This window comes from Rhamphochromis sp. 'chilingali', assembly GCF_963969265.1.
Source record: "Rhamphochromis sp. 'chilingali' genome assembly, chromosome: 17".
NCBI lineage: Eukaryota > Metazoa > Chordata > Actinopteri > Cichliformes > Cichlidae > Rhamphochromis > Rhamphochromis sp. 'chilingali'.
Window position 1 is genome coordinate 24,372,258 of NC_137944.1, and position 18,283 is coordinate 24,390,540.

Consider the following 18,283-nt stretch of genomic DNA (forward strand, 5'->3'; position numbering starts at 1 on the left):
CATGCTTATATTTGACATTCCTCTCAGCCCAATGTGACATTAAATAGCATGGATGTTGTTCTTTATGTATTATGTTCTACCGACAATATTTCGTTTATCATCATATATGACACAAAAAAATAATAAAATATTATTGACCAATAATGGCTGATTGACAGTCACATTAAATTCGTTATAGATGATTAACCATCTATGTAATTTTTCAAATAAAATGACAAAGGTCCCACCGATGGCCTGATCAGAACACTGAGTCTGATTCACGTAGGATTTTCTTTTAAAGCTATATTTGACAATTTTAGAGAATATGATTTTCAATATATATCAGGTTTCTTTTCCAAAGGCACATTTGTTTCTTTTGTTGTTTTGTGTATGTCTGCCTATGCTTGTTTGTGGCATTCCAAACACAATGCTAACAGGGAACGTCCACAGTGCCCTCTGGTGGACAAACTATGTTACATCAAGACTCGTAACATGGTTGAATGGTGTCTCTCGTCTCATCTTTCTTTTTTAAAATTTTCATTTATCGGTCCTTTTAAATATCGAAACTGATAGATTAAATGTAGCTTAAATCAGTCTCGTGATAAACTAATCAGACTCTACTAATCATCCCTGCTTTTCTGGAGAAAATGTGGATGCCATGTGTGATAAACACACTAAATAAACAGTTTGTAACATATCTGGATAAAATGTAGGACCAAAAAGACATCGTCAGTAAATTCAAATGAGGCTTTTAGAGTGAAAATACAAAAACGATGCTCCTTATGTATGAAATGCAAACAGTGCCACACTCCTGTATGAAAACACATGAATATTTTTCGTGCTGCTTCCTCTTATTTTCCCTTGTATCCTCTCTTTAGCCACTTTCTTCGTTGGCCGATTTCCTGTCTTCCTCTGTGTTCTGTACAGTAGATCTTTCCACAGTTGCTCAGAGTTTGTGCCCAGTTGAACCAAAGACTGTTAATCTGGTAATCCACAATCAATATCAGCCTCAACTCTTTTCCTTCAGATAAAAGTGACCTATCTGATAATTGTATTTGCTTCACCATGTCTGAAAAAGGTGCCCTTTCTCTCTGTGCTTTCCTTTGGTCCATGAGATTCTTCTGCTGGTATAGATTTAGTCTGGAGAAAGGGGGGGAAAAGTGACATTTACACCATATTATTTAAATATGATCTGCAAAGTGTTATCAATAATTCAATTTCCTGTGTCTGATTTACGCAAACACAGATTCCATTGTAACTTACAATATGTGACATACAGATGTGGCTGAATTAATTTTTATTATATACTGCGTTGTGAATTCTTTTTTTGGTTTTGTTTTACAGCTGAAATCACTTATCTTGAGTGTGTTACTGCACTAGACATTTGTAATTAGGCTATTATTTTTTGAGAAGGAGACATCAGCCTCGTGGGTTTTTGTGTAACGCTCTGAAGTGGAACAGATGAAATGCAAAACTAAACTCATCAAAGTCAGGGGTCTATTTTCAGATGTGGAAATTGCCCAAATGTAATTGTTTTCAGTCCAGTAATTTCATGTTGTACTTTTTGGCTGCAGTTTTCTTCAGTTCTCATGGCAGGTAATTTAAACGAAACCCAAGCTGATTTGATAATTGAGTGAAAAATGAGGCTCCTGAACTTGTGGCCTCAGCGTCATCGAGATACTCTCGAGAACTTTCAGTCTGTTGCTGTTCATTCTTGTGGACGTGTGTGTGACGAAAAAGACGTAGGACTTCATAAGCACTGTGTTTAATCTTGTTTGCAGATGTGATTGGAGCTGCGGTTGCTTGTGATCAGGCAAACGCTCTCCGAATTGACCGAATGCTCTTTTTGTGATGTTTTTGGTCACGGTCAATCAAAAGAGATTTAATGCTGCACAGGAAGCGGGTTTCACTGGAGTCTTTCACTTGGCACGATAATTACTCATTGTGTAGTCAGAGGGTGCGAGATGACATACAAGTGTTTCAGGATGGTGTGTAATCAATGTTAAAACGAAAAAACTAAATCATATGTTGAATCTTGAATATCATCAACTCATTAAAAAAAAAGTTGAGATAAATCGGCAAAAGAAGAGCGACAAAAGAGCAAAAATACCAAAGACAAGATGATCCATCTGACCTGCAATCACGACACTGTTAAAAAGTCAACATTCACAGTGTTTAAATAGTGCCTGAGTGTGCATGAATTTGGCATCTGTGAAGGCACCATTAAAGCTGAATGAAGTATATAGTTTCAGGAGCAACATATCTTCCAATGCAACATTTTTTTTCAGGGAAAATGCTCATTTCAGCAAGCCCACACTCTACATGTACTACAGCAGGATGGATCTGAGATAAACAAGCATGTATGTAAACAGGACTTCAAGTAATCCAGAAACAGTTTGTAAATTATACAACAAACACGTGGGACTCAGGGGAGCATATTTAGCAGGATTGGGGGAATATTTTACACTCAAAACTGCCTTCAGTCCCTAAAAACTAATGATTTGTTAAAAAGAGATTATGAAGTTACATTGCTTTGTCCCAGGATTATCTTAAGTGCTGTGAAATTCCAAATAAGACCTATAATTAAAGAAAGTAAAATATATATATATAAACACATATTTTTAAATTGGTTTCTAAAACTTGTCTTTTATTTTTGTTTTTATTTGCATTTTCTACAACAGAAATTACCTAGTCTATAGTTAACACATAGCTCAGATATACTTTTAGATTCTGAACAGATACACGTGTGGAGTCATTTATTGAACATAACTGGTTTTTGAATTTAATCGGCTAAGATTGGGAAGCGAAAGCATCTGTGTGAAGACACAGTATTCCAGGCGGTAGCTCCTTGTGTAGCCAGTAGGGGGAATCGACTGCTCGCGCTGGCGCCATCCCCGCTCGTCTCCACTCCTATTCCCTGCGTTCTCCCAGGTTGTGGAAACGCTGCAGCCCGCTGGTCTGTGTCTGGATCGCTCTCTTGCACAGATCTGCTCAAGACCCTCCCACCAGCTGGGCTGGAGAAGGAGGAGGGCAGTTTGCTCCGCTCGCAACCTCGGACGAGCCCCCTTTACCACCCTGTCAGTGTGGAGTAGAAGGAGAGCGAGAGAGAGACAGGGAGAGAGAGAGGCTGAGAGACTGTGTAATAGAGAAAGCGCACGCGAGAGAGAGAGAGCAGCTGTGTGACAGAGAGAAAGAGAATGAGGCAGGGTGCTTAGAGGAGTGAGAGAGCCAAGGAAGAAATAAGGAACACATTTTACAAGAGCAGAAAGAGGGAGGATCGCAGACGAGGGACTCCTTCTCCACTGGGCACCCGGGACACTGTCACTGTGGGGGCTTTTTTCACTCATCTACTAGCTGGAACTCAGTGGATTGAATAACCAACCGGTGGATTGTTAAAAAAAAATATATATGCTTGTGTCACATCATTTAGAAACTGGGATCTTTGCTCTGTTATCTGTCCTCCCGCTGGCTCAACCGTTACGGACTGAAATTGCTTTGCGTGTCTGTGTTCAGCTCTCGTGTTGTGACTCTGCTCCTTGCACAAAGTGCATCTGACGGCGCTGAGGATATCTCCCCTCTGTCAAACAGGACAGCACGCAGCCATCGTCGGATCAGACAGAGGCAAGAGAGAAAGTGTGTGTGTGTGCGCGTATATGTAAGAGAGGGAAAGAGAGAGCGAGAGGGGCAGCTAGAGAGAGAGTCAGATTCACAGTGTTTGGGAGAGAGAGAGAGACAGATTAAAGCCCAGGCAAAAGACTGGAGTGAAACAGCTTAAATAGAGAAGTGAACGTATACGTCCTTTCCCGTTTTCCTTACCATTCCTTTCCTCCTCCTCTCCTCCTCCTCCTCTTCTCCCATTTTCCAACATTTATTGGACTGCCAGAGCTACTGCCACCTGCACCTCCTCGCGTCTTCTCTTTCCTCTTCTTCCTCTACCTCACCCTTGTTAGGCGTTAATATCCTACAGCAGCCTCTGTAAAACGCGCCTGTCTTGCTTCTAGCACTTGTGGAAATATTTGCATTGATCCAAGAGTGTGAGACTGAGTGAGCATCTGCCTCGGTACTGATTCCCTGGACCGGTAAGACACAGTTCGTCAGGAGCTTCCTCATCAGAGGCAGCCCTTCTCCCAGCCACTGTCCGATACGCAAACCCTGCTTTCTCCCTGGAGGGATCAGCGAGTGACACAGCGGTGCGGATAGCAAAGACAGGAATTGCACAGTCCCTTCATTGCCTCTATCCCATTGCTAGCTACTTGGCAGCTCCCGCCCCCGTGTCACCATTCCCTGCCTCAGTGCTAAGGATTCCAGCTACATGGGCAAGCGATTGGAGCAGCAGCCAATGTACCCTCAGTACACCTACTACTACCCCCACTATCTCCAGACCAAGGTATGCTGCTCTTCTGCTTTTCTTTCATTTCTCATTTACTCCTACACTCTTGTCCTGTATCCCTCCCACTCTTCCTCATCCCCCCCCCCCCCTCCCAATCTCTGAGTGGAGATGGGATTTGGTGGATAGTTGGCCTTGGCTGCGATGGTTGTGATGTCAAGAACCTCATTGGAGTTCGGATGTTTATGCCGCTCCGTGTGTGTGTGTGTGTGTCTGTATGTATGTGTGCATATATGTCACAGAGTGAATGATCAAGGATCAGGGATCAAGGCTTTGGTCTACTCTTCTGCCTAGCAGAGCGTAACCAGGAGCTGTCCAGTAACCTCCATCTATACTTAATCTGCCTACTGCTGAGCTCCTAAAGAGATGCTCTGAAGCGTAACATGTTAAATAATATGTTTAGCAGATTCAGGGGAATTTTATGAAGCGGAATCTCTTATTGTGCCACTATAGATTAAGCAAATGAAAGATTCTAAACATTTATTAATTAATGTAGCTCACTTTAAATTCTCTAAACAGCATAAATGTCCAGATTTCTGCAAAGATGAGAAAAATGGGTTATGAACCCTTTTATTCTGTGGCAGTGGTACGGCTGTGACACAGAGCAGGCATGAGGACGGCCGCCTGTGTTTGTTCCAGTTATAGTATGCATCAGTGCCTCTGGGATGGACGCCCAGGCTTGGGCCCTGATGGCTGCCAGGACACTGGCTGGGCACACTACCCAGACATCATCAAGGGATTAAAATGGAAGCCTTTTGGGGATTACTCTATTTGTTTTTATACCATATGTGTAACACTAATTTTTGTCCATTATTGTGACAGTGTGATGCACATCGGTGAAAGAGCTGCAAGTGTACAGTTGAACTTTCAATAGAATTACTTTGCATTTCATTTGGTTATTAAACCGTGAATTTATCTGATATGATTATTATAAAGAAAACACAGAAATTTTGTTATTTTTAACTATTTATTTTTTATGTGGCAATCGAATATGATTGATATGATGGACTTTTTTAAACTGCCAACCCAAATGTGTCCCCCGAGAGTACTTGACGTTGCCAGTGGCATATTTAATATTTTCTTCAGCCTTGATTACTGACTTTTAAATGTTATCAAAATATGGATTACTGCTTCACAGTTGCACTACAGAGCGCAATGGCAGTTTAAATATTTGGGCAATGACACCTCTTTATAATTGTGGGCGTGTGCACCGCCACAGTGGATTTTAAATCGATTCAAGGTGTTCGCCAATAGAACTGAATCAGCTGTATATAGAAATATTTTGATAATGGATTGCATTTATATAGCGCTTTTCTGGGCCCTCAAAGCACTGTACAATTCCACTATTCATTCACTCTCACATTCACACACTGGTGGAGGCAAGCTACAGTTGTAGCCACAGCTGCCCTGGGGCAGACTGACAGAAGCGAGGCTGCCATATCGCGCCATCGGCCCCTCTGGCCATCACCAGCAGGCAGTAGGTGTAGTGTCTTGCCCATGGACACAATGACCGAGACTGTCCGAGCCGGGGCTCGAACCGGCAACCTTCCGGTTACAAGACGAACTGCCAACTCTTTGAGCCACTCTCTAAGTGCTGGGCTTAGTTCAAGAGACACAGTTCGGTGGGTCTACAAACTGATCGTTGTACTCCAGAACAAAAGAGTCACATTAGACTTTGCCAAAAAAATGTCTAAAAGATGCTGCAGAGATCTGAAAGAAAATTTGTTTGGACAGATGAAGCCAAGATGAATTTGTACCAGAATAATGGGAAGAGAAAATTGTGGAGAAAAGAAAGAAACGGCTCATGATCGGAAACATATCACATCATCTGTCAAATGGATTGGAAGCAGTATTATAGTATGGACATGCATGGCTGCCAGTGGAACCGGGCCACTAGTGTTTATTGATGATGTGACAGCTGATAGAAGAAGCTGGATGGATTCTGAAGTGTAGACAGCTATACTCTCTGTTCAGATTCAGTCAGATGCTGCAAAACTGATCGGACAGTGCTTGACGTTGCAAGTGGATAAACACCCAAAGCATACTGTGAAGAAGCCCAGAGTTTCTCAAGGCAGAGAAATGGGATATTCTTCTTCTTGTCCAAGTCAGTCATCTGATCTCAACACAAAAGAGCACGCTTTTCAGTTATTAAATACAAAACTGAATGCAGAGAGCTCACAAACAAGCAACAGTAAAGGCCTTGCACAGCTTCTCAAGGGAGGAACCACAGCATTTTGTGATGTCCATGGGTTCCTGAATGAAATGCAAAAGATTTGTATCTGAGTATTAAAAATTGTCCTCATATTTAAAATATGATTGTGATCTCAAAAACGGGTAATGCAGTACTTTTGTTAAACCTCTTTACTCAAACAGAAATTCTATATAGTCATTTTTTATATTTGTATATCTCAGTCTTAGTCTGTCTTTTAACAATGATTGTTATCCCTCATTATTTATTTCATAAGATGTTTGTGTAAAATTTAGGTGTAATTTATGCCTGAGTTTTGGATTTCTGGTCAAACAGAAATCTGGTTAGCATGTTTTGTAAAATCACAGTGACCTTTACTTTTAACCCTTGACCTGAAAAATTAAATCTGCTCTCCGTGAGTCCCACTGGATGTTCGAGGTTAATTTAAAGTGTGGAGTAATAATTTAAGTAAATTTAAAGAAACTGCCCCAAGTGAGCTCGTGTCTACAAGAACAGACTGGATGGATCATAGCAGCTGCCAGTGTAAAAGCATAAAAATATATTTTATTTTTGTGGTCTTTTCAAGCGAGAGCTGTTTTTTGGCATTCTTTCAAACGCTCAGCTGGAAGAATCAATGTGCCACTTTCACCCCATTTATTTCCAGGAAATAAAAAGAGAAATAAAATGTGTTTAAGAAATATATGCAAGGGAAAATTATAAAGTTTAAAAAGGCAAAATACCAGTGATGCTTTCATCCTTTTCCGTGCTGAACTGCATTGTGAACCATTGCACCTCCAGCTGGGAGGACCTGACTGCGGCCCCACCTGGCAGTCCACTAGCTTTCCCCCTAATTTATAGTTTAATACATTTGTACTGCTGCCATATGGCTTCCCTCTCCCTCACACCACCCTCCCCTACCCCTTCCATCATCCCCCTCTTCCTCCCTCCCCTTTCTCATATCTCAGAGTTGCTCATCTTGGGAGCCTCTCAATCAAAGCATGCCCCTCAATTCCCTGTCCGTTCATCCCTCCCTCCTTCCTACTTTTCTTTTCCCTTCTTTCTGTCTTCCCTACTTCTCCTCCTTTGTTGCAACAGGGCCCCTTTGCTCCATCGCCTGTGTTGCAGTTCACTCCCAAGGTCAGCACAGATCCGATCTTGCCACCGTCAGCGATTGATGCATCCTTGAGCGAGCTGCTAGGGTTCTGTGTCGTGCAAACGAGACCAAAAGTGGAGTGTGCGGAGCAACGGAAGGGCGCATTTCCGCGTATAACTAAGCAGCTGACGTTCATATTCATTTTCACGGTTAGTTAGTGTGGCTAGTGGCCTTTAGGGCGCGTATGGCAGAGCCACAGATGGGGTCAATAGGAGAAAGGAAGCCTGGGAGAGAGGCCAGAGCATTCGGCAGTGTGGCCAAGAGGGCTGTGGAGAGCTATCTCACGCTCTCATTAATGATCATTGATAGCTCGATTACAGAGAGGGGAGAGGGGCCTTGGCTGGCAAGTTCACACCACTTGACAAAATCACATGACACTCTCTTTGGCTAAGCATTTGCACGCACATAGAGTGCATACAAATTCCTTGCAAGCTTCTCTTTATGGATACACAGTAGTCTTCCTTCACTCCCTAATCATACAAGTCTGTGTAATCAATAAATAGCCTCAGTCTCCCAAGAGACCATGCAGTTTGGGGGAGGCAGAACTCTGAGAAAAATTGTTACCATTCTTTCTGTCACCTCTGTTATATGACTCATTTGTTGAGTTTATGCATAGAATCTTTATAGGACATCTGTGTTCACTTGCAACTAATAGAAATATTGTGACAAAAGGAACAAACACTAGCATCACAGCACACCAGGATAAAGTGAGGCGCCTCCTAAATTTCGGGTCCCCTTGTCCCCTTTGTATGTGTGTATTATATTTTAATTTAATGGAGTTCTTTGATGCTGTCCAGCATGTGCTAGTCAGCCCAGATTATAATGTGAAAGTCAGAGAATGAGATGAAACAATAACATTTGGCTTTCTATTGATTAGTGCAGTGGGGCGTAGCATGTGCTTCTCTTTAGCTGAATTATTGATTCCTGAAAGAGGACTTGTGTGTCTGTGTGTGCACATTAGTGTGTGTGTGTGGCTTTTATATGAGGTTATGGCTAGGGGGAGCTGGCAGGATGTAGCTTTGATGAAAGGATCCTTTAAAGGCCCTATTTCTGTCTATTCCCCAGATGATCAGTCCATGGAGTCATTTGCTGAAATTCAGCCTTTATTCAGCCTGTGTCTTTCCATGTGAGCGTGATCCTTAGTGCTGTTCACAGCTTGCTGTGCATTCAACTTTAATGATAGGTAATAGATGTGCATCACAAATGAGAAAATTACAGTAAAATGCCTCGCCCAGGACCCAGCCTGGCCCCTCCCCTCACCCACGAGAACAATTACTGCACACAGATCAATTATTGTTGTTTCATGATGGTGTTTAGGGAAGAATACGATTTTCAACCAAATGTGCGCACTAAGTGCCTGTTACAGTGGGGCAAAAAAGTATTTAGTCAGCCACCGATTGTGCAAGTTCCCCCACCTAAAATGATGACAGAGGTCAGTAATTTGCACCAGAGGTACACTTCAACTGTGAGAGACAGAATGTGAAAAAAAAATCCATGAATCCACATGGTAGGATTTGTAAAGAATTTATTCGTAAATCAGGGTGGAAAATAAGTATTTGGTCAATAACAAAAATACAACTCAATACTTTGTAACATAACCTTTGTTGGCAATAACAGAGGTCAAACGTTTACTATAGGTCTTTACCAGGTTTGCACACACAGTAGCTGGTATTTTGGCCCATTCCTCCATGCAGATCTTCTCGAGAGCAGTGATGTTTTGGGGCTGTCGCCGAGCAACACGGACTTTCAACTCCCGCCACAGATTTTCTATGGGGTTGAGGTCTGGAGACTGGCTAGGCCACTCCAGTACTTTCAAATGCTTCTTATGGAGCCACTCCTTTGTTGCCCGGGCGGTGTGTTTTGGATCATTGTCATGTTGGAAGACCCAGCCTCGTTTCATCGTCAAAGTTCTCACTGATGGAAGGAGGTTTTGGCTCCAAATCTCACGATACATGGCCCCATTCATTCTGTCCTTAACACGGATCAGTCGTCCTGTCCCCTTGGCAGAAAAACAGCCCCATAGCATGATGTTTCCACCCCCATGCTTCACAGTAGGTATGGTGTTCTTGGGATGCAACTCAGTATTCTTCTTCCTCCAAACACGACGAGTTGAGTTTATACCAAAAAGTTCTACTTTGGTTTCATCTGACCACATGACATTCTCCCAATCCTCTGCTGTATCATCCATGTGCTCTCTGGCAAACTTCAGACGGGCCTGGACATGCACTGGCTTCAGCAGCGGAACACGTCTGGCACTGCGGGATTTGATTCCCTGCCGTTGTAGTGTGTTACTGATGGTGACCTTTGTTACTTTGGTCCCAGCTCTCTGCAGGTCATTCACCAGGTCCCCCCGTGTGGTTCTGGGATCTTTGCTCACCGTTCTCATGATCATTTTGACCCCACGGGATGAGATCTTGCGTGGAGCCCCAGATCGAGGGAGATTATCAGTGGTCTTGTATGTCTTCCATTTTCTGATGATTGCTCCCACAGTTGATTTTTTTCACACCAAGCTGCTTGCCTATTGTAGATTCACTCTTCCCAGTCTGGTGCAGGTCTACAATACTTTTCCTGGTGTCCTTCGAAAGCTCTTTGGTCTTGGCCATGGCGGAGTTTGGAGTCTGACTGTTTGAGGCTGTGGACAGGTGTCTTTTATACAGATGATGAGTTCAAACAGGTGCCATTCATACAGGTAACGAGTGGGGGACAGAAAAGCGTCTTACAGAAGACGTTACAGGTCTGTGAGAGCCAGAGATTTTCCATGTTTGAGGTGACCAAATACTTATTTTCCACCCTAATTTACGAATAAATTCTTTACAAATCCTACCATGTGGATTCATGGATTTTTTTTTCACATTCTGTCTCTCACAGTTGAAGTGTACCTCTGGTGCAAATTACTGACCTCTGTCATCATTTTAGGTGGGGGAACTTGCACAATCGGTGGCTGACTAAATACTTTTTTGCCCCACTGTAGTTATATCTCAGTCTCACTCAGTGACAGGCATTTTCGGTTCAGTTTCATTATTACGCACGCAACGCACAAAAGGGACTCTCAAATTAGCGATAATTTGCCTTGAATACCAGCAGTAAATTCTGGCTCTGTTGTGACATTTAGTGGACTTTTGCGTTGTTGGACTGACACGGCTGTACCTTTGTGCTGTTACACCATTGACAGTCTAGGTCATTACACGCTTGCTGTCAATGATCACGCGCTGTCAGACCGTAACAGACACACACGCTCTGAAACATACACTGTGCCGGGCAGGTCACTTTGTTACAGTACAGAATCTGAGAAGCCGAGAGGAGCAGATTGAAGTAGCGGCGGCTAATGTCTCTGGCCTTAAGTAAACACCAGTCGATGGAGCCCTTTGAGAGGATCTGTGCCTGAATCTGCCCCTGCCATGGGCACCATTAATACTCTGTCTAATTCTTTATAAATGGAGGAAGCAGCGGAGGGAAAGGTTGTGTTTGTGTGAAAAAGACACAGTGGAGAAGTAGATACTGTGAGGAGGGAGGGACGGGCTTTCTATAAGCAAGGGGGAAAGGGTTAGGTTACATTATACAGGTTGATCCATTGTGCTACAAAAATAACAGGGAAGCCATTTAAATCCTTCTCTAATGCCTCAATAGAGGAAAAAGAGAAACATGTGGACAACAAGAAGGGAGGCAGGTTTCCATATACTCTGAGAGCAAGCAAAGTCAAAGAGGGTGAAAGGAAACCTGTTTCCAAAATGTGTTATTAAATCAGCAGTCAGTGGCATAAAATTTAGCACGTGGCTTAGTTTCTTTCGTCTTGTCGACGTGACTCCGTGCCGAAAGGTTTATCTTGCAGTTTTATGCCTGGAAAAGTGCATGTTTTAAATTACATTTATTTAAGCCGAGCTGCGTTTTAAGTCTGGGAGATGATATGTTTTTATTTGTACAAAGAAAGGGGTATGATAACTCATTTTGCCGCTTGTAAGTCCTGATATGCACTTCATAATTGACTGTCTGAAACAAAATACCTCCCCTGCCTTGATGCAGATTAACCCGTCATGCATTCTCTTGTAGCTTATTCTGAGCTTTTATCAAGAGTTCTGCCTTGCCTTTCTTTTTATTCTTTTATGTTTTCCCGATTTTTACTTCATGGGGTCGGGGAGTTTGCTTTTTTAGATTATATATAAATTTTTTGGCAGCTTTATAAGATAGGAGCAGTATCACTGGCGGGAAGTGTGAGAGAGAGTCAAGGAGTAACATTCAATAAAGGTCTGACCAGTCAGGAGTCAAATCAGGAACTAAGAATTAATAAACTAACCTCCTTTGCCTTTATCTGCTTATTCTTAAAGCTTTACCCAGCTTTAAATTTCCGCTGTGTCAATTAATGAAGCAGAAAATGCTGTTTTCTCTCTCTCTGTCTCTCCGTCCTTTGTCTGCATACACACACTCAGAAACACTACAGTGGATGTACTCTGAGCACTTCTCATTTGTCAGATGACAGCCAAGCCCTAACTACACACCCTTACATTAACAATGTGTTTGCTTTACTGCTTCTCACGACCCTTTTATTCAGAACACCACACTGAGCCTGGTGCTGAGTTCTGGCTCTTTGCGTGGTGCCATCCGCGTGTCATTAGAGCTGCTTTAACAGGGTGCTCTCTGAAGAATGATCCACATTTTGTTAGTGGAAGGAATGGAGGAACATAAAGAGGAGAGGAAACATGTTTATAGTCTCCAGAGATGGGAAGTGGAACCTGTTCTGTATTAGCTTTGGAGCACCGAGGGGATTAGAAATGTTGGAGCAATGTTACACGAGTGCATTTACTGCATAGCATGGTTTACAAGCACAAATTGGCAGCGGCATCGGTATGTGCATACAAATCAAGTCGGCTAATAAGTTTGACACTTATGAAGTCAGGAGTTACAGACTGATATTGTCTGTAGTACAAAGTGCTTAAACGGTCTAGTGCTCAAAGTAAAGGTTCTAAAACCAGGTCATGTATTGCTTCTTCACAATAGGCTAAAATATAAAATGATGTTCTTGGCATTGGACTTCTTGCCCTGGGGAATCTCCTCCCCTGACCATCTGGAGATAACGGGTGACTCTAGTCTGTACTGCAAGATGGAGATACTCCTACCTGCGTGTGGTGAAATGTGGGGCATGGGGGGAGGAAGGTGGTGCAGTGAAAACCTGGGTTTTCTGCTTCCCAAGGTGCTGTTGTGAAAAGAGGCAAACAAACACATAAGCTCTTACTGGTATCATTAGTGCATCAACAAAATGCGAACCACAGGTGGTCAGTGGTACGTGTGCACACGCAACGAGGATTACATTTACAAAGGTTTTTCCTGTTCATCAAAATGATTTGTCTTAGGATTCGGAGCTCTTCCTTATAAGGAACTGAAATGAAACACATTTTTGTTGGAGTGGGCTTTCTGTGTTTTCTACAGAGACAGAGGCATGCAGAGCCAACAAAAAGTGAGACGGAGAGGAGCAGAAAAGATATTCACTTAGTTTTAGAGCCGTATGAAACAAGACACATGATGTGCCACTCAAACCCACCAGTGGGGTTTACAAATATACCTGCTTTTCTCCCTCTTGTTTCTTTACTAGTGATTCCTTCTGTAGCATGCTTTCTGCCTGGAGCTGTCTAGTCTGGCCCAGTGTTTTGCTCTCTTGCTTTTCTGGCAAGGGCCTTGCCTGGCATTTTCATGCTCTGTTTTCAGTCGCTCGTTTTGCATCTGAGCATGGTGGGGCACTTTTTTTTTCTCATTTGCTTTTTACTCTTTTCATCTTTGTTTATATATCCCCTCACTTATTCTCAAATCACTCTTTCTTGCTCCCTTTTTTATTTGCCAAGACTCCCCTCATCTTTAAATTCTCTTTCATGTTGTCTTTATAATTACTCTTTTTTCCATCCTTCCCCGCTTTTGTGTGCCTCTTACTTTATTTCCGGAAGCTTCTTTTGTCTGCTCAGCCTGGTGTCCTGCCATCTGTGCAGGATGACATGAATGGCAGACCTCTTTTAATATACACAGAAGAATGAGTGAGGTTTAATAAAAATGACAATACAAGTAATGATAATTGTCCTGTGATCACTGCAAACATAACATAACATATCAGTACATTCCACCCAGAACTAATCTGTTTAGTTTGTTTTTAGTTTTTTGGTCTGGATGTTTTCTACAGTAACCTGACAGCGGTTCTACATAGAACTGGTATTTTTTATGCTAAATGGAAATACTCAGTATATAAATCAACATTTCACAATGGGAACTACATGTTCAGATGAAAGCTGGAGCCACATGTGAGATGTCGCAAACATTTTTATTAAAACAAACTATGCTCAGCATAACATGCAAAGACATGATTTCCCTTCCTGTTTGGAAATACACAACAGCAAAACATCCCTCCATACACGGGAAGAACACGCAAGCTTACCACAGAAAGGCCCCAGCTGACCAGCAGGTTTGAATCCAGAATATTCTTGCTTTAAAAGCTTTCTGTTTGACTGTTGCGAGGGGTTGCCTGCTGTATATCACCGTAGTTTCTCTTCGTAAGGCACAGCAATGGCTAAATGAGGATTACGACGCATCGTTTCGTGGCAGAAGATTTGTGAACTGCGAGCTGCTCGGAGCTGCAGCACAAAGTTTAACACAAACTTTAAATTGCAGTTTATGATGCTGGTTAACTCTTTTCCCCCGTAAAGACGACATTTGACGACCTCCCCGTACCCATAATGATGAGTCTTGACACCTCGGGATATATAACTAAAGGTGTGATTTGATGACTGCTAGAATAGTTTCTGGGGTTTTCTGAGGGCAGTTGCAGAGGCGGAGAACACCCTCACTAACTTCTGATGCAAACCCAGTCATTTTGCTGTAAAAGGAGGCCTGAAATATGACAGAAACCACTTGGTTCAGAAAAGAGCTTCAAGGGTTACTCCTAGTAGGCTTTAAAGGGGTAAAGAGTTAAGAGATAGTGTAAGGGGCCTTCCACTCTTGGATACAACCTTCCAATGACATTCACAATTGATCATTATGATCTGGCTTTATAGAAAAAAGTATTTATCCAATGCAACATCAGATTGTTAATGTATTGATTACTGATATAAACTATATTGCCTTGTTACATATCTAGATATCTTAAAATGTTCCGATGAACATTATCAGTACTCAGGCCACTCTTAAAAAGTCAATATGAAGCCCGGCCTTAGCAGCGTGTGTTCTATGAACAACTGATTATTCCATATATATCTATTTTAGAGATGTTTCACAGCATGTTTGACCAAACTGTGAGCAACTACAGTCTGTACCCTCAAGACGAAGTGAAAATGCATCCATAGAAAAGAGAAAATAGAATCTGCTTTGCCTCCAAGTGAGATGGAAAGCTGTTAAGACCAAAGGGGTGGAAGTGAATATTGGTCAGGCAAAGGAGAGCAAGCTGCTTGTAAAGGATGAAAACCTGGTACTGCAAAAAAATGAAGCGGAGGAAGTAAAGACGAGAGAGACAGGCAGTGTTACTCGAGAGTAGCTGAAGCTTCCTTTGTCTGTATCTTTTGCTGTACCGTCGGCGTGCAAGTTCACGTGACTGCCAGTTGGGTAGGTGGTGTAACGTCAAGGAGTTTGAAGGTTTGGAGAAGTTGAGGAGGTGGTTGCTTGGCATGGTCGCATTCACTGAGTGTGACTCAGGCTCTGTCAGAGTAATTGCTCACGTATTGTTAATGAGTAGTTCCTGCTCACGCTTAAGGAGCAGTGCACCAGAGGATCTCTGTATGGCCCCCTAGTGCAGCAGAACTGCTTTTTCACATTCTTGACTGAGGGCATCTGAAGGAGGCCCATGACTGCTTTTTATGTTCATACCTAATCAGGCCTAAATGTCTCTTCATTGTCTCTTCAGACAGTAGGAGGCCCTGATCTCCCCTTTCTTAATGAGTTCATAATAAAATTGTCATGAGTGGTGGTGTTGTGAATTTAATATGTTAATCACTTGAAGCCCTTGTGCATGTGATGTGATCTAAAGACTCATGTTGATCCCAAAGTCCAGAGATACTTTAGCCAGAGGCTCGTGGTTTCAGGTTACTACTGAGCTGCAGTCTGTGGTCTCTATCAAACCCAGACATGCTTCGGTAAACTAAAAGCACCTCATCATCATGAAGTCATAACCAAAGTAGAGATTATCTTGTGTCCGGTCTGTTAAACTTTATTTTAATCTCACCTACATGCCTGTAAGATGACATGACTTCTTCTGACACCTACTAAGTAACTCAAAATGTCCTTTGTGGTAGTTCTTGCTTCCTGAAAGATCACATTTTACCATTTTGACATACATAATCTTAAATTGAAAACAATGCCAGCTTTCCTTTGTGGCTGGTAAATAAAGACAAGGTTTATTCTATTAAGATACAAAACAAAAGATTTATTTTCTACTTTTTGTTCCTTTAGAGACAAAAACTGGAATTATCACCAATATATATATATATATTTTTTTTTTCAGTGTGGTATTTCATCTCCCTAATGAGGTCATCGCCTGGCAAGTAAACAAAACTATCTGCCCGTGTACATCCTATTTTAAGGAATTTGCATTTAATTTCCATTGTGGCTGCACAAACCAATGACCTGGTGTCTTCACCAAGATATTTAGATGTGGAAACTGGAGGAAACCCCAGCTACAGACATGCAAATAGTAGTGTAGCCTTTCAGCTGTGATTACAGTAGGAGGCCCTGGTTGCCCCTCTTCTAAACACACATACTGGCTGCCGGCAACATTTACTCTGCCCAGCTGCATTAGTAGCGGCAAGCTCAATGAAAATACCGTGTCACGCATAGCTTGAAAAATGGCTCCGGAAAAAGCCAATTCTGCCATGAATGAGGATAAGCAAATAGGCACGAGGGCTTGAATGGCTGCCAGTTTGAGCTCCTATACAAATAAGAATACGTGCACCAATTTAGCGCAGCAGATGAACCTTGCGAAGCCTTGTCGAGCAAGTGGGGGATTACCAAGAGCAAACAGGCCTTTCTCCCAGCTTTATTTGAGTTAAATGACTCGAGCCACCCTCTTAGATTTTGCCTGAATGGTTTCTTTGGCAGCCCCTTCCACTTCTCCAGCCGCTTCTGAGGCCACAACATGTGCACATTAGTCAGCGTATGGAAAAACACTGAGTGGGACAGGTAGGCGGCATGAATTAGATTGCAAGGACTCTGATGCAGAGAGCAAGCTGAGCCAGCAGAGTCGCAAACCAGGATAAATGGAAAGACGAGGAAGGTAGAAAGCCCTTGGCATGATAGAGTCCAATTGGAGGAGAGATTATTATTCTTCACCAGTAATTAGTAGCACATAAACAGCCATTGGCAACAGAATTAAAAAGTGTCATTATGATATGTGGTCTCCATACAAGATGCCGGTTCTTTGCCTTTTCAGCAGTTAATCATGTCGCCTTACCGACACCCCCTTTTGCACACAATAGAGGGTAAAGGTTCATATTGTAGCAGGTGAATGCCTGAAAATGACAAACCTATTGGAAGGTTTGATGCAGCACACTGGTTTCCTCCTGTACAGTCTTCACAGAGGCAAACGCTATCTCTTCTATCTCCCCTTTCCCCCTAAATTATTAAGGTCACCTACATTTCTGAGAGAAGGAGTAGGACTGAGTATGTGAAAGCGAGAGAGTGCATGCAGGATCAGTGCTTTTATGTGCACTTAAGACAAATCTTTCTTTGTGTCTATATTAATATATTACTGGTGCTAGTTTGGAATAAATTCAAATGCTTGTGTACTTTAAATGCTGATGAATACTGATGTTTTTATCTTTGTGTATTTTTTGTCCTTGGGCTTTTATGAAAATGTTAGAAAACACTGGCTTTGAAAAACAGTTAGTTACTAATTCCCTGTCTGCCTTCTCTCTCTCATTAGCTGTCTTGAGTACCCCGTGGAAGACTTATATCCATTATTTATTTCTAGCCCCCAAAAACAACAGCTGCATGCTTGTGTAACTGCCATATGCTATGCTTCCCCAACATATTGGGAGGAATCATGCTGTATAGGGAGCTTTATATCAACCCATAGAGATCTGTATCAAGCCCTGTGCAGACATGCTGCACTTGTAGTGTTTCCTAAAGCCTCTTTTTTCAAACTTATCAATGCAAAATGCAGTAGAAACTTCCCCAGAACTATGAAAACTTACACTACATTGGGCAATTAACCACAGTGGCACCTTGCCGAGTATTTTCGGATGCTCCAGCACCACTGGAACCATCAGAGGAGGGGAAGAAAGAGGGTCACATTAGGATTCAGCCGATAAAGCAATAAACCCTTGTTGGAGCTGCAGTCGGCGCCGTTCAGAGCAGTTTCTATGTCCTCAGCACTTTGGGCGTGCAATTAATCACTAAGCTGACATTACCCCACCTTCCCGCGAACGTTGGATAAACACTTCGGCAATGGTGAGCCAACATTCCCCACCACCGATCCAGTGTAGTCAGTAAGATGACTGTTGAGCTCGTGTCTCTCAGAAATGTCTAGGAACTCTGCGCCCCAGTTATTTAGACCTCCTGTAGAGAGCGGGATGATCTGCTGATCTGTTTAGTTATAGAGAGCAGCTCAACTGCT

The 18,283-nt window shown here is 42.5% G+C and overlaps 1 protein-coding gene across 4 annotated transcripts in view; it reads left to right on the top strand.

The window, feature by feature from the left end:
* LOC308384681 (RNA-binding motif, single-stranded-interacting protein 3) overlaps window positions 1–18,283 on the top strand; it is a 312,357-nt gene that overhangs the window by 104,524 nt on the left and 189,550 nt on the right. For 2 of the 4 annotated variants that reach the window (XM_080863248.1, XM_080863250.1), the window contains exon 1: window positions 3,075–4,366. The exons of the other annotated variants lie outside the window; for them this stretch is intronic. In XM_080863248.1, the coding sequence (XP_080719374.1) occupies window positions 4,292–4,366 (75 nt within the window). In that variant the 5' untranslated portion in view covers window positions 3,075–4,291. Of the gene's footprint in view, window positions 1–3,074; window positions 4,367–18,283 lie in introns of those variants that run through there. 4 annotated transcript variants of the gene reach the window in all.